The 15,052-nt window shown below is 52.6% G+C and overlaps 1 protein-coding gene across 5 annotated transcripts in view; it reads left to right on the forward strand.

The window, feature by feature from the left end:
* Nucleotides 1-15,052, forward strand: part of FBXL20 (F-box and leucine rich repeat protein 20) — a 32,731-nt gene that overhangs the window by 5,095 nt on the left and 12,584 nt on the right. For 3 of the 5 annotated variants that reach the window (XM_082779193.1, XM_082779192.1, XM_082779195.1), the window contains exons 2-4: nucleotides 6,731-6,792; nucleotides 12,245-12,299; nucleotides 14,003-14,077. In XM_082779193.1, coding sequence (XP_082635319.1) covers nucleotides 6,731-6,792; nucleotides 12,245-12,299; nucleotides 14,003-14,077 — 192 coding nt within the window. Of the gene's footprint in view, nucleotides 1-1,795; nucleotides 1,935-6,730; nucleotides 6,793-12,244; nucleotides 12,300-14,002; nucleotides 14,078-15,052 lie in introns of those variants that run through there. The other 2 variants (XM_082779194.1, XM_082779196.1) reach the window with 2 other exon arrangements.

Here is a 15,052-nt window from a genome sequence, read left to right on the forward strand (position 1 = left end):
GGTGCTGCTTAGTCACGGCCGTGGCCGGAGCCAGGCGGGCGCTGGCGGTGCCGCGGGAGCTGCCCCGGCGCGGCGGCGGTGCCGGTGCCGGAGCTCGGGGCGGCAGCGCCTTTGTTCGGCAGCCAGCCATTTTCCTCGGAGGCTTCGCACCGATTAGGCTGGATGGGATGAAATAAAACTGGCTGTGGAACCGCGGGCTGGCAGCAAAATTCCCCCGGTGTGGACGCGGGTGTGCGCACAGCCTCTGCGGCGCGTGCCGAGGAGCCGCGGCCGTCGCCTCACGGCGGTTCTCGGCCACGCGATGAGTTCTCGGTGCCTTTGGCAAGGCTCAGCCCGCCCCAGCCTCTGCTTCCCCTGAGCCTCGTGCTGGGAAAGGGGACTGGAGGTTACTCCAGGCGTGCTGATGATGCTGCAGGTGTTTCAGCCCTGTAGCAGCGCTGGATTTCGTTTTTCAGAAGAGCAGAACCAGAGGCGAGGTGTTGGTTGTGCTGGCAGCGGTCGTAAGGAGTCCCTTTGGAGCTTTGCTGAGCTCTTCCTGCAAAGCAGACGCAGAATGGATTCCACGTCTTGGTTTTTACGCTCAGCTTTTTTTTTTCTTTTACTACCTTAGGGTGCAGGGGATGTGCTGGGTTTGACGTGCCTCCTGCTGCCTTTCGGTGGCTCTCCTGGGCTCCTTCATCTCCGTGTGGCCCCTGGCAGACAGCAGTGGTACCTCCCAGGGCTCACCAGCGTTTAAACTGGCATGAATTTGCACAGAGGTTTCGGTTCTTTCCTCTCGGAGCAGCAGAAAGCTCCCTGGCAGCTCTGAGGGGTGATCTCAGAAACATCTCTGCACAGCCTGGGGAGGGATGTCAGCTGGCAGAGCGCGCCAGCTGCCTTTGTAATCCCTCACTTACGGAGGCAACTGTTGATTCCCCACCTTTCCTAGCTTAAAAACAATTTCCAGAACGCATTATTTATCCCCTAATAATTGCAGTCTGGTTTCCGCCTTGGTTTTAATCACTTTATTTCCTGCGCTTGCGAGCGGCCGTGGAGGGTCTGGCCAGTGGGTGCGGGTGGACCGGGGGTGCTGAGCTCCGGGTCCAAGCAGCAGCGAAGCCTTCAGCCCCAGCCACCTTCCTCCTTTCTTTGTAAGGCTGCTCCGAAGAGGTTGTCCTACACCAGTTCTGTAATCACAGCGTTTAAAAAAGGGTATTTACGCAAGTTTGGGGGGATCTGATTCAGATCGTGTCCGTTCTGCCGCGTTTGCTCCGTATCGAGACACGAAACGCTTCCTGAGAACCCGATGCCGGCGGTGTTTGTGCTGGCTTTCGGGAATATTTATAGCTTTAATTTCCTGCTGAGCACCTGGAGGTCACAGGGCCCAGGGGTTTGTTTGTCTGTGTGTCCGTGTGTCTGTCCGCACCGACCTGATCCTGCTGCCGTCTGCGGGTGCTCCCTGAGCCGGTCAGGATTTTGGGGCTCGCAGGCACACCCCGTGTTGTGGGCTGGTGTGAACATTGGGCAAAAATCCCCCAGTCCCATATCCGAGTGCTTCTGCTGCCCCTCAGAGCACTGAATTCCGTGAAGCTCCCGATAACCGGCCTCCCTTTTTTCCCCCCCTGAGCTTTAGAAGCAAAATGTTTGAGTCCAAAGTCCGCCTCCAGGCTGGCGCCGGGCGCTCAGGTGCCGGCTGGGCTCGGCACAGATGCCTCTGAATTTAGGGCTTGGGGGGGTTGTTTTGATTAAAAATGATTTCTTTGAGAGCACGCGGAGGGGATGGAGCATCCCACCTCGTCGGTGTCCCTCACGGTGCGGGAAGGAGTCCTGCCAAGGGTCAGGCTGAGAGCGAAGGAGCCCTGGTGGCCAACGCTGGCTTGTGTCAGTGAATTCCCTGGGGTTTGCCGAGGAGGCAGGATTCCTGCTGTGCTTGGCTGTCAGCCGTGTGTGCCCAGGTAGGTCCTGGCCTTCCAGAGGTCCCTCCTTTTTGCTCCTCACCTCCTCCGTGGGCAAAAACGTCCCTGGAACGAAGCGCTGGGGAAATGCTGGTGGTGGTCAGCGCCAGGCAAGGCAGCCGGGCATCTCTTCGTGTCTAATCTGCACTTTTCTGGGGGGAAAAAAGTAGTCCTCGCCACTAGAACAGCGGCAGTAGGTCTTTTTTTGGTGTGTCAGGCGGGTTTGCTGTTGTTCGCTAAAAATGCAGGCAGCCAGTTCAGAGATGCTTACAGGGAGATGCTTGGAATAGTTAGAGCGAAGGAAAATGAAACGCGCTTTGTGTTCTCCAGCTGAATATTCCTCACTCGCGTCCAGTAAACTGTAAATGCTGAAGCAACTCCGTTAGAAACTTCTCAAGTGTCTTTTTCCGATTGCAAAAAAAGGGAAAGCCAAAGCTTTGGTTCCTCGTGGGCATGCCCAGCCCTTCCCAGGAGAACAGCAGCACCCCTGCCGGCCCCATGCCTCCTCCAGGCCCCCCTGTGGGCAGGGGGCAGCCCGGTGCTGGGGGCTTTCTGTGGGTCTGGGGGGCAGGAGCTCAAAAGTTCGATGGGCAGAGGCTTAAAGCCCTCAAAGCGAGCAGGAAGCACGCTGTCGGCGGAGGAGCTTGTCCTCGCTCTTGCAGACTGAAGCAGCCTGGTGCTGGAGCCTCCTCCCTTAGTGCAGCGTCTTTTTTCCAGGTGGGAACATCTGAAATACGGCAGAGTGGGGGCTGCCTGGGAGGAGCTGTTGGCTCTGCCAGCTTCTAGGATCACTCTGGCCAGTACAACACGCCGTGTGTTATGGGGAGAAGAGGAACAGTGGCTCTGAGCACGGCAGGGGGCTGAGTCCTGCGCTCCTACTGCTCCTGGAGCGAAGCAGAGCCGGGCTGCTCAGGGGCCGAACGGGTGGCTGCAGGGATGTCACCACGTCCTGCTTTGTCTTCCAGCTCGAATAATCCGTGCCTGCTTCGAGTTGCTTCACTTGGGGCTTGCGTCAGCTCTTGCTCACGTCCTTCTCTGTGTGCGTGCCGAGCACGGGGCATACCTGGGTGTCTCTCGTGCAGGGCCACCGGTAATTACACGCTGTCATCGCCGCACGCCCGGCTGCCAGGGGCTCTCACCTTGCTCCTGTGTTGATGTCGAGCACTGTGACCCAGTTGGGGCTGCCGTGCCCTGCAGTGGGTGCTTGAGGGATTTCAACGGGAGGTGATATGGGTGTTTTTTGGACGCTTTTGTCCTTTCTGTGCTCGCAAGCTCGTGTGGTCTGAGTGCTGCTGGGTGGCAGCGCCCCGGAGGGAGGCCCAGCAGAGCCCCCAGACGCATCGCAGCAGCTTCCTGACCTCTGCATCCTCATCTCCGGGGCGTCTAATTGCTGTGTGAGAGAGCAGGAAAAGGTAATTGAATTCGGGGGCACCTGGTGAGTCCGTGTGAAGGACTGGAGGCTGGATGGGGAATGGTTTTGACCTCGCTGCTGGCTCCCTGCCCCCGTGGCGTGCAGGCACCCGGGGTGCACCTCGGCCCTGCCTGCTCCAGCCTGCTCTCAGCTGAGCCACCTGCTTGTAATTCCCCTTTTATTGCCCAGTAAATGTAAGCAGCGCATTAACATCTTAATTGGCTTGCTCGATAAAGGATTGACTCCAGGATTAAATCTCCCGGTTTCATCATTTCTTTGGGCTGGTGGAGGTGCTGCCAAGCACTGAAATGGATTTTGTTCATTCTCCTTTTTGAGCCCCTGTTGGAAGGGGGAAGCGCTTCCACTTGGAGGATGCTGAGACGTGTGTGCACCAAATACCCGCAGGGCTGTGGCGTGTCTCTGTGTGAATCTGCCCGCAGACATCAGCCCTGGAAAACTCTGCGGGTGCGGACGTGGCTCTGAAGATCCCAAGAGGAAATGATATGAAATAACTGGGATTTGCAGCACTCTCCATTCTGAATTTTGTCCAGCTCTGGCATTTTGGCAGGACGTATTTCCCTTACCCTTGCAGCAGGCTACAACAACCTATACTACTTTAATACCAATCTTAAAGCCTAGTGCACGCTTCCACGGCGTTTGTTCTGGATCTGCCCCCCCTGTTCTAGCTAGAAAAGACATTGCTCAAGCTTCAGACACTGAGGCAGTGACTGAAACCTTGTGAAAATAAATCTTTGGGTTATGTTCTACCAAAGGCAAGAACTTCCTGACCTGCCAGGCCCACGGACGTCGTCGCTGTGGGGACTGCCCAGAGAGGAAAAGCTCTGGGCAGCTGAGCTTTGTGGTACGTGCAGCCTGCCAAATTTAGGTGAGAAGCGTGTATTTTTCCATATCCTGTCAAGAAGAACTTATTCCACTGAGTAACACCTGGCGTTAAAGGACGGCGAGGGGAAGATTTGTCTCTAGGAATAGCTCCAGAGGCCTGGAAGCCTGGAATAGGCTCTAACATTTTCAGGCTCTCTTGCTTCTTGTGCAGCTCGGTCCCTGGGTGCACCGAGCTGGCCCCACAGTCCCAGCCCATCCTCGTCTCTGTCCTCCCCACAGAGGAGGAGTAAAAAAAAAAAAACAAGAAGCTGTCTGCATTCATCCATCCCTGGTGGATGATTTTGATTAAGGATGGGCATGGCAACTGCCTTGAAATGGGAATTGAGCCCAAACTGTGCTGCCCGTGCCCTTGAGGCCTTGCTGCTGGGCTCTGTTTTCAGGCTTCCTGTGCTCCTCCACTCCGGTTCCTTCTTGGAAGCGTCCGACCCCGATCGCATCTGCTCCTTGAATGTCTCCCCCCCTGTTTTTTGTGACGGAGGGCGCTGGCTCGGATGTCAGACTTGGCCTGGACAATAATGGGAAGGAGAGGACAGATAGGCCTATTTACTATTGTTCTCGTAACTGGGGGTAGAAAAATCACACTCGTTTTCCCATGAATCATTCCTCTGCCTTGCTCTTTCAGTCGTGTTTTCTCCAGAATTCCCTCTGTTCCCCAGCTGATCGAGCAAGCCCCCGAATGACGATGGGATCCCAGGGCTCAGCACTGTGGAGCCTGGCCTGGTGCGGCAGCGCTTCCCTCCTGGTTATCTGCAAAAGGGGGCTGAGAAGCTGCCTGGTGGGCCATTTAGGGCTTGTTAACTTGTGATATCTGCTGGTGGGAAGCTCTCAAAGCGTCTGCGGGGGAGGACGACACCTCTCGGCTGCGTGATGTTTGGGGGGGGGAACGCTGAGAGTTCACGGCCTGCTGCAGCAGCGCGCTTCAGATAATCAAAAAAGAAAAAGCAAACTGTGGCTTGGAGCAGCTTTCGAGTTTCCCTCTGGCTCCAAGGGTGTTTTTGTGTGCCTGTAGTGGTGGAATCATTCTGGGGTAGCCACTGGGCTGTCACTGACCGTGCTCGAAGGCATCGTGGCAGCACGTCGGCTCCTTGCACTGGGCTCTGCTGGGCGGCTGCTGCCTCCCATCGGGGCCTCACACACAGCCCCATAAGCCACTAAGCCCTTACTTTCCTTTTTTAACTCTTAATCTGATCCTCTGCCACTTAAGTGACCTGGCCCGGGCTGGTTTTGCCTGCGTCGTGTGCCTGCAGCCCGACTGATCGGGAGCGCTGCCTGGGCTGGTGGCAAGCAGCCTGCTCAGCCCAGAGTCCAGCAGCAGTTTGTACCGGGTGTGTGGCTCAGGAGGAGCACCCCTTAGCCCTCCAGGAGGCTGAAGGGAACCTTTATGAATATTAAAGCTCCTTCTCGGTTGCTGTCAGTGCTGGGGATGGAGGCACGCCTCCAAGCGGAGCGAGGCGCTGCTGCTGTGCCACTCGCAGGGCGCTCTAATCATTCCTCCCACAGGCAGGAGCGTGTGGAGGCTTTCTGTTTGTTTGTTTTTCACCATGGCAAGACTATACAAAGTCTTTTAAATACATGTCGGTATGCCTTAAGAAACACATGAGGCTTGGCAGGTGTATTTTATTTTTTTTTGTATGACTCCTTGAGAAAGAAGTTTCTCGTGCTCTTACAGCTCGTGAGCTGCTTTAGCTGGTCAGAGGGTCCCATCCCATTGCTGGCCAGTTTGCTGCAAGTTTGCATGAAATAGCTTATGGGGTACAACGAAGCTCTGGGTTCAGGGCCTTGGAGAACACAGTTCTTTCCCAGAGTCTCCTCTCTTCCCATCACAGCACCAATGATCACACTTCCCTTTAAGCTGTGCTTTGGGACTGCAAGAAATTCTGTTTGCGCTTCTCCCCGGGGCTCCTGAGAGCTGTGCGAGCTCTAATACAGCCTCGTTAGGCTCTTCTTCATCAGCCCTTGGCTTCCTTTCGGGCTGCAGAAACCAGCCGTGCTGCACTGATGTCCTCAGCCTCTGTTTGATGGATTTAGAGCTGCTCAGTTGTTCCCTTCTCTCTGACCCGTTCCCCATATGCTTATGTGGCTGCTCTGAACCACACGTGAAAGTTTGCCTTCAGGGGGCTGTGGCACGGCTGGAGGACTGGAACGAGCAGTCCCTGATGTGTTCCTGTAGGCAGTGCCAGCTCACAAGTACCCCCCAGTTACCATTCATATCAATAAATAAATAAAACTCTCTTTTATACTTAATCTGCCAATCCGCACAGCGTTTTGGGGCCATTTAAAAACCACGTGGGATGTAATATTAGCTATGGTCTAATCCAGGGGTTTGAGGAGTTGAGCGCAAAGTTTACCTTTGGGGAATTTATTGGGCCAGATGTCTCTGGAAATGGCCTCGTTAACCAGCAGTTTCTTCCCTAGAGTGAAGTAGGTTTTGTTTCCTTAATGAAAATATATGGCTAAATTGTTGACTTGTTTTTGTTTACAGATGTTCTCAAACAATGACGAAGCTGTGATCAACAAAAAACTTCCAAAAGAGCTGCTGCTTCGGTAAGCCTTCTTGATTTGTATTTCAGCTGTGTCGTGTTGTGTTATTTGCAGCCAGGAGCTGGTTTCGCTGGTATGCTCGTAAATCACGAGCCTGGATTGGGTCACTTACAAAGCCATGGACAAACAGAAGCAGATCAAAGGTCTGCACCAGTGGCGGTTTATGCTAAATGTTATTAGGATTTGTTTCTTAAAATGTTAAATTAATTTGCCGGTTGCCTGTTTTGTAGATGGAAGAACTGTAGGACTAATCAGGCCCTTAATGAAAAGAGATGTAAGCGTAGGGTAACGCGTAGGACAGGATTCTGCCCATCTCTGACAAGTGCTGCGTTTAAATAAAAATTCCAAATAAAAATGGCAGAATGGTCCCTGTTGGCCAGGATCAAAGGGATGGGGCTCGGAGGATGCTGGCGTGCAGCTCTGCCTGCTCCCTGTGCTGCTTTTCACTCGCACACACCCCTGCATGCCATTTGCAGCTTGCCTTCCCGGCACGGGAGCAGCACGAGGGGTGATGCGTGGCTGGCTCAGCCCTCCGTTCGGCGTCTCGAAGCGAAGTCTTGCTCATCAGTGCTTCGAGCTGAGCTGCGAGACTGTAAACGGTGACAAATTGTAGGTGGTGGCTTGAATTATTAACACGAACAAAATTCTCGAGCTGCAAGAAACTGCGCAGCCCTGTCAGCGTTTAATGGTGATAAAAGCCTGGGGAGAAGAGCTCTGGCACAAGAAGCGGCTCCTAGCTCACTCGTGAAATAAAGTGAATAAAGCAAAAATTGACTTTCTCTTTTGGCCACACCGTCTCCTGTATTTTCTGTAGCAGCATCTCTAGTTGGATTCAACTCCTTCTATGCCAGTATTACTCACCCAAAAGCAAAACCACAAGGTTGTGGGGGTTGAGTTTAACTGAGGATGTGCATGGACCTCGGGGGACAGCGGTCTGCGGGCACTGGGCTCCCCCGGGACAGGACCTTGCTGGAGCGTGGGTGAGCTCCTGGCAGCTCACTCAGAGTGACCAGGGAGCACTCAGGCAGCGGCTCGTGGCGTTGGGGAACGTCGCTGGGTGGCTGGAGGAGGATTTGTGGTGAGCAAGGGAGGCTCCTGTACCATATGGGAGCTTGGTCAGTACAAACCTGTGGCTGGGTTCTCAGCACTGCATGCATTTCTGCAGCGTGGGAACACTTTGGGGTCTCGTCTTGCTATCACTGATCGTCCCCACATGCTGTAGGAAGAGCAAGCGGTCGGGATCGTGCGGAACCTGGGGAAAATCAGGAGGTGGAGTTTATAAATGTTAAAGTTGATAAGTAATAGTTTTGAGAGTTGGAATTCACTGTTAGCATACTGTGAAAATTAATTAGTGGGGATCGACAGTGCGGCCTTTGAAAGAGAAACTTGGATGCCTTTATCTGCAGGAATCTCCTGTAAATGAGCGTCGCTGTCTACGAGACAAAGACTCGTGTGTTTAAGCAGCGCTGCTGCGTGAAGGCTTGTTCGCTGGCGTGTTCCTTCTGCAGATGGCATTGATGCCTCATGCATGTGGTTGCAAAGTGGAAAGCTGTACTCGAGCAAAATAAAGAGTAGGAGGATATGCGAGAGGTGGACAGCAGTCGTCACACCCCACGACAGAGAAGTGTGCGGCTCCCGGAGCGCTCTTGACTGGGGGACAGGGTGGATGTGTGAAGCGCCTGCGAGGCCGACTTCAGGAACCATTTGTGGTGTCCTGCCCGCCGTGTTGCTGCCACACAGTGATGGTTTTGGCTGAGGAGCACTCTTAAACAAAGCTGTCCCGCAGCACCTGGGCCCAGAGCCCAGCCGATGGCCCCGAGCCTAGTCCTGCCTCAGCCTTGTCTGCTCCTGCCCGCTGGGCTTCCAGGGGCTTGCACGTGAGCTTGATGCTCTTAAAAATGAGCCAGACCAGGAAAAAGCAGAATTCTGCTGGTTGTCTCGGTTACTTCGGTGCTGCCAGCTCCTCTCTAGGTGGCTCTGGCTGGGTCCCTTCCCCTGGTTTCCATCCACCATGGCCTGTCCTACGTGTGTGTCCCCTCCGCTGCCGCCCAGGCCCAGGCCTTGAGGTGCCGCTGGTGCCCGCTGCTCTCAGCATGGTGTGGGGCTGCTGAACCGCTGTGCCTGTGGGGTTAGGTGGTCTTGGGAGCTGTCTGTGTCCCCTCTGGGTGGCAGGCAGGCCGGGCCAGGTCTCCTGTGGCATAAGCAGCTCTTGCTCCAGCTCCACGTCCTGCCCTCCGCCTGGTGTCATTGCTTGGAGCTCTGGTGGCAGAGAGGCCATGGGGACACCCGTTGTGCCCCCTCCGCTAAAACGGGAAAGGAGAGAAATTCAGCTTGAGCAGTGGGCCACTGGTGGTGGTGGTTTTGGAAGGTGAAGGTCTGGGCTGGCTCACCCCAGATCCTGCAGCTGCCAGGCACCTCATCAGTCTTGGCCCTGATCTAATTAGAGCGGCAGGGGGAAAGTGAGGAGCAGCCCTAGAAAATCCGCAGTGGATTAAGAGGCTGAAACCTGAAAAAAGGCTCCAGCCGCAGTGTGTTTTAGCTAAATTGTCTGCTGCCGGGCTGCTCGGGCAAGGCAACGTGTTCCAAAGCCTGCTTGGCCCCGCTGCCTCGCCACCGCCCGCAGCGAGCCGCTTTGCAGCAGGAGGCTTCAATCTGACGCGGTGCCAGGCCTGCTGAACTCCGCTGGGGAGGGCTCGGCCTGCCTTCATTGTTGGCCCCTGCTTGATGACGAAGTGACCGGTGAGGTTATTTTCTTATCATTGGCCCTGATGAGCAGAAAGGCGAGTGCAGGAGGAGAGCGGTCGGCGGAGCTGCGATCGCCCAGCTGCCCGGCGAAGGCAGGGCCAGGAAGACATTACTCAGGCAGCGCTCTTCAACCTGCTGCTGCTGACTTCTTTTCTGCTTTCTTTCACCGGAGAAGCGGAATCTGAGCAAAGCAGCAGATATTTGTTAGGGATCTGGTGTCTTGGAACAGTCCCAAGGGGCTGGGCGGCTGCTTTCTGGTGCCCTGCTACTGCTGTGTCTGGAGATGACGATTTTTATCCAGATTTCCTGTCAGCCCAGGATGCTGCCTTGTCATCAGGCTTGCTTGTAGTTATTTCAAGTGACCGTGTAGGTTACTTTGCTTTACCCTGTGCAGATTGCTGAAAAGAAACCCAACGTTGATGTCCCGTGCTGTACTTGTGTTGGGTGAAGGCAGACGCTCGGTCACTACTAGGGCAGGCAGCTTGGTGGTGGGGTTTGGGGTGGTTTGAGGTTCCCCAGCAGCTCCTCGGAGAAACAGCAGCCCGTCCTTGGGGCTGTTTTATAGAACTTGAGGCCGTTGTGCCTGCGGGACTTGAGCCGTGCTCCTGCTGCTCCCAGCAGTTTGTGCAAGGGCTGTGGCTGGAGCCAGCGTGGCCCTGCTGCTGGAAGAGTGATTTTTTTGCAGCACATTCTGCTGAGTCACTGGCTAATATTCCCCAGCGAACGCCAGAGCAGTGCAGAAATGAGAAATGCTCGTAGGCTTTTCAGAGCAGAAGTCCCCAAATCCTCTTGGGGTCCGTGGGTTTCCTGCCGAGGTGCTGTGCAGGCTGGCACCCCAGCACCCGGAGCAGCAGAATTTCTCCTTCCCCTCGCAGAGTTTGGCCTCGCAGCGAGCAGGAGGGGGGGGCTGCGTGTCCCAGGAGCCCCCCAGCTGCAGGGCAGCTCCTGGCAAAGCTCCGAAATGTGAGCTTGGGAGGTGAGGGGCAAGCGTTCAGTGCTGGCATCCCCTCTGCTGTGTGGGCAGGCTGGGAAGGGAGGAGCAGGAAACAGAAAAGAATTTGGCCCTGACAGAGGGATGAGGGGGTTATTAATAGCCTGGGATTTCCACGGAGAAAGCGATTTTAATGAAAATGTAGAAGTGTACCTAGTTATTGACTTAGCCACTGTTCCCATGGAGGTGGTTTCTGTGCTCCTGTGCTGGGAATCCAGGGTAAAAGTAGGAATTTTCCCCAGCTTCTCTCACTTCCCCAGGCTTTCCTTGTATTGTTGTTCATTCATATTGTGCTAAATAAATCCTCAGCTCTTGCATACATGCAGACATAAATAACGTTTATTTCAAGGGAAGGCTTGTTCCTAGGCAGTGAGAAGTGAGCGGGGATCTGCGGATGTATCTGAAGTGCTCTGTGGGTACCTGCTAGGTCGGAAATCGCATGGTTGCACCCTACAACGTCACCTCAGTCTGGCTTCTGTCCTCTCCTCAAATTTGGAAATCTACTTTGTGGCTGTGGATGTGCACGGCATGTTAACGTGCGTGCTGCCTCCCAGGTCCGTAGCAGGAGCCGAGGTGATCCTCCTCCTTTATCTCTGGGACAAAGTGCAGTTTGTCTGTGTGCACACCGTGTTTGTTGTTCCCAGCGCTCTCCCCCCAGCTTTATCAGCCCCTGTGCTGTTTATTCAGATGCCTTCTTTGTGAATATCTGGGTAGATGAGCACCTCGTGCGGCTTTCCTCTTCAGCAGGAGAGTTTCAGTAAGCGTTAGTGCAGGGCGTTTGGGTCTCAAAGATCTCGCTGCTGGCAGCATCTCTTCCAGAGAGGCTCTTCCAGCACAGGCAGCTCTCCTGAGGACATGGGAGAGCTTTTGTTCACCCTCCCAAGCCCACCACCTTGTGGGGAGGTGTGTGGAGATCTTTTCCAGCCTTAATGATTCTATAATTCTGTGATTTTCCTTCCAAAAACATTGCATCCTATGGCTTTATAACTGCTGTCACAGAGAATGAAGCTTTGCTAGCTTTCCACTCACCACTTGGCCTTTTCTGTTTTTGACATGCGACCGAATAACGGTACACCATAAAACAATGCCATTGATAAAGACATATTGATAAAGATACGTGATTGATACAGATCTGGGAGCTTTAAATGGGCACGGTACTTTGTGCCTTCAGACGGAGGTGCCTGAGATAAATGCATCGATGTCTTACCCTGCTCTGGCACTGCCAAGTCTCACTGCTGAACTCCCAAGTGAGCAGGCCAACAATTTGGGGTGGTGGCCAGAGCTCGGGGTGTGCCCAGCAGAGGAGCATGCGTAGCAAAGAGGGCTGGTGGAGCACGGAGCACGCCAACACTACTCTGATGTCAGGGAGGAGCCAGCACAGCCAAAAGTGACTTTATTCAGCCCTATCCTGACCCAACTGGTGTTAAGCTGTACAATACCTGCACCCATCTGCTTCAGTGCCTGCTCATCCTGTTCACTGAACGCTGCGGGGTGTAAGGTCAGCGCTCCCAGTACATCAGTGTCTCTGCTTTCATTCGTTAACTGCTAGGTTTGCACTTCTTTTCACCGTTCAGCTTTCGACTGATTTGCAAAGAAGTTTTGCTGTCTCCAGCCCTTTTTTTTTCCCCATTGTTTTTCCTTTTTTTTTTTTTTTTTTTTTTTCACGTTCCCTTTGTTGTAGATGTGGATAACCAAAAGGTGTCTTTCTTTCTGTTGCAGAATTTTCTCCTTCCTGGATGTGGTCACTCTGTGTCGCTGTGCTCAGGTCTCCAGGGTAAGAACCTTCCTCCTTGCTGGTGGTTGTTCGTGGTTTGTGGGACTGTCACGGCTCTCGCCTCCAGCCCTCCCTGGCATTTGAGACCTGGGGGATTTGTACAGGGGAGCTTTGTGCACAGGATGTTTCAACTATTGTTATTTAGTGTCCCGTACTAAAGGGGGATGCCAGAAATTTCTGATGGCCGCTGAAATCAAAGCTGGAACACATTTTAACGGCACCCAAGGCCCTGAGCAGACTGAAAGGGACAGAGCTCTTCCAACAACCCGGGCTTTGTACAGGAGGCCTACACTGAGCTTCAGCTGTGATGTGTGGATGAGTCTAAAACTTCCTTGGTTTTTTGTTGAAAGCAAAGAAATTTTGATTCACAAGGATACTTGCACAGTCAACGAGCATTTACTTTCCTACTTGGATTTAGCTGATACAAGTGTAGAAGGAAAAAGGAGTGTCTTGTTTACACTGTTTTTTTCCTTAAGTATCTCGTAGTTCTGTGGGATTCAGGTAGCGAGACCCAGCTTGGATAATTTGCTTGGGAAAACTCCACCTGCAGGCCCAGCCACCTAAAGCTGTCAGATGTGTTCAGGTGCTTCATCCTGACAGAACCTGGTTCAGGTCAAACCCGAACCATAACTGGCTCGTCACTAAGATCATACAAGAATACAAAATGCAACATGCTTAAACATTTTTAATTGCATTTTTAAAAGTCCCATGATGTCCAAGCAGTGTGGTTACGGTCCCATGTTCTCAGAATAACGCAGATCTTCCGATGAAAGCTCTTCCAGCTGAAGGTCACTGCTCCTGCACTGACAGCCTGTTTTTGTATGCAGAGATCCCTCCATTAGACATAAAAACACGCAGGGTTACAGCTCGCACCTGCTGGTGGGTTCCTCCTCCACTGGAGCTTCCTCTCGCCAATAACCAGGCGTTAAAACAAGCACCTGTAATGAGGTTGCAAACGCAGAAAGTCCATCACCACTCAGTTCTGTGAGCTGCTCTAAGTCCCTGCGTGACTTGCACAAGAACTAGTTATATGTTGTGCTGGAGATGTGGCTTAGTGCTTGTCATAGGTGTCATACAGGAACATGCCTGCATGTGCACACTCTTCACTCTTTCACAACGATGGACTCAGGGCTGTTACGAGACTCAGCTGTTTGCTTTGATGATGCAATTAAAACTTCACGTACAGTATTGACAGCTGTTTTCAACTCTGTTGAAAACCTTGATTTATTAAGGCACAAAAAAAAAAAAGTTTCAATTCCCGGTTCTCATTTGTATCATAAGCAATATAGCAATATGAGAGGGTTTTTTAAATTATTATTTATTGATTGATTTGTCCACCCCTGCCTGCTTAACAAACCAAAACCCACTCTAAGTCAGAGGTACTGCAGCAGTGGTGCATGGCTCTCGGGAGCTGGATGCTTCACCTGGGCAGCTTACAAGGCTCTGAATTTGTCTGGGGGACGTAGCACTGATCAGTGAGGGCCTTGAGCACCTTTTCCTGCTGGAGGTAGGGGAAGGTGTGCAGGGTGCCAGCCTCCCCCACCTCTGATGGGATCCTTCCTTATCGGCCCTAATCACTTGTTGGGTTTTCCCCCGAGACAAAATGTTGTTTCTGAATGGAACGAACTGTGACTAGGTCCCCGCTGGTGTTTGTTTTTTTTTTACATATTAACAACACGTTTACATTTTTTCCCCCGATAAAGGCATGGAATGTTCTGGCCCTGGATGGCAGTAACTGGCAGCGAATTGACCTGTTTGATTTCCAGAGGGATATTGAGGTATAATTAAGCGACATACAAACCCGTTTTTTCTTGTTAAAATGTAATTACAGCCTAGGATGGATTAATACTCCCAGCGTAACCCCTTCTACCTTCCCTGGAGATAGAAATCATTAATTTCAGTTCTTCTTAGCTTCAGGGAGTCTTTAAAGTCTTGGCAATCCATTCAGCTTTTGAAAATGGACAGAATTACATATCTGTATCAAGACTTAAAGATAGTAATGGAGAGGTTTTACATGCATGTGTTCTAAAAGCAGGAATAAGTAAATAGGTGTATTGAGGAAAATTACTAATTCAGAGCAGAACTCAGGCTGCTTTTCCTTTGACTCAAAAAACAAAAATCCTATCACAGCACTGACCTGGACTATTAAGACTCTGAATGTCTCTTGAAACGTGGCCCGCAACATCTCTCTTTTCCCATCTGTTTTTAAATGTAGAGAAATGCGGTGTAAATGTGGAGGATTCAGGGGCACCAGAGGCAGAGTTGTTCCTAAAAGATGCGGCTTTGGCAGTGCTTCGTGGCAGCCTTTCTAAATCTGTCGGATGCGGTCTAGTTAGCGCCGACAGGAAGGGATGCTGCTGTCATCTAAAAGCTGAAATTTCATTTATCAGGATAAGAGAGAACAAAACAAAGTTACGAGAAGCTTGTTTCTTACCAGAATATTTGGTTTCTCACAATATTCATTTGCTCTTTGAACTGTTTTGGAGGCGGGAGATAGAGCGCATCGTTCCACGTACTGTAGACGTGAAGCAGGCGATGACTGAAGACGCACACCTTGAGGGAACTGGAGGGAAACGCTCAGTTTTTGTGGAGGAGGGAGTTAAAACCTTCCTGCCATCTAAGCAAGACGCCCAGATAAAGTCACCACCCCGTGACGCTGGGTGACTTCTGCCTGCCTGAAGTCTGGCCGGGCTGGGACTCCTCGCAGGAAGCACACGGTGTGATGCTGGTGGTGTTGATAACAGATACTGATC

This window comes from Aythya marila (assembly GCF_965140915.1).
Source record: "Aythya marila genome assembly, chromosome: 25".
Classification (NCBI taxonomy): domain Eukaryota; kingdom Metazoa; phylum Chordata; class Aves; order Anseriformes; family Anatidae; genus Aythya; species Aythya marila.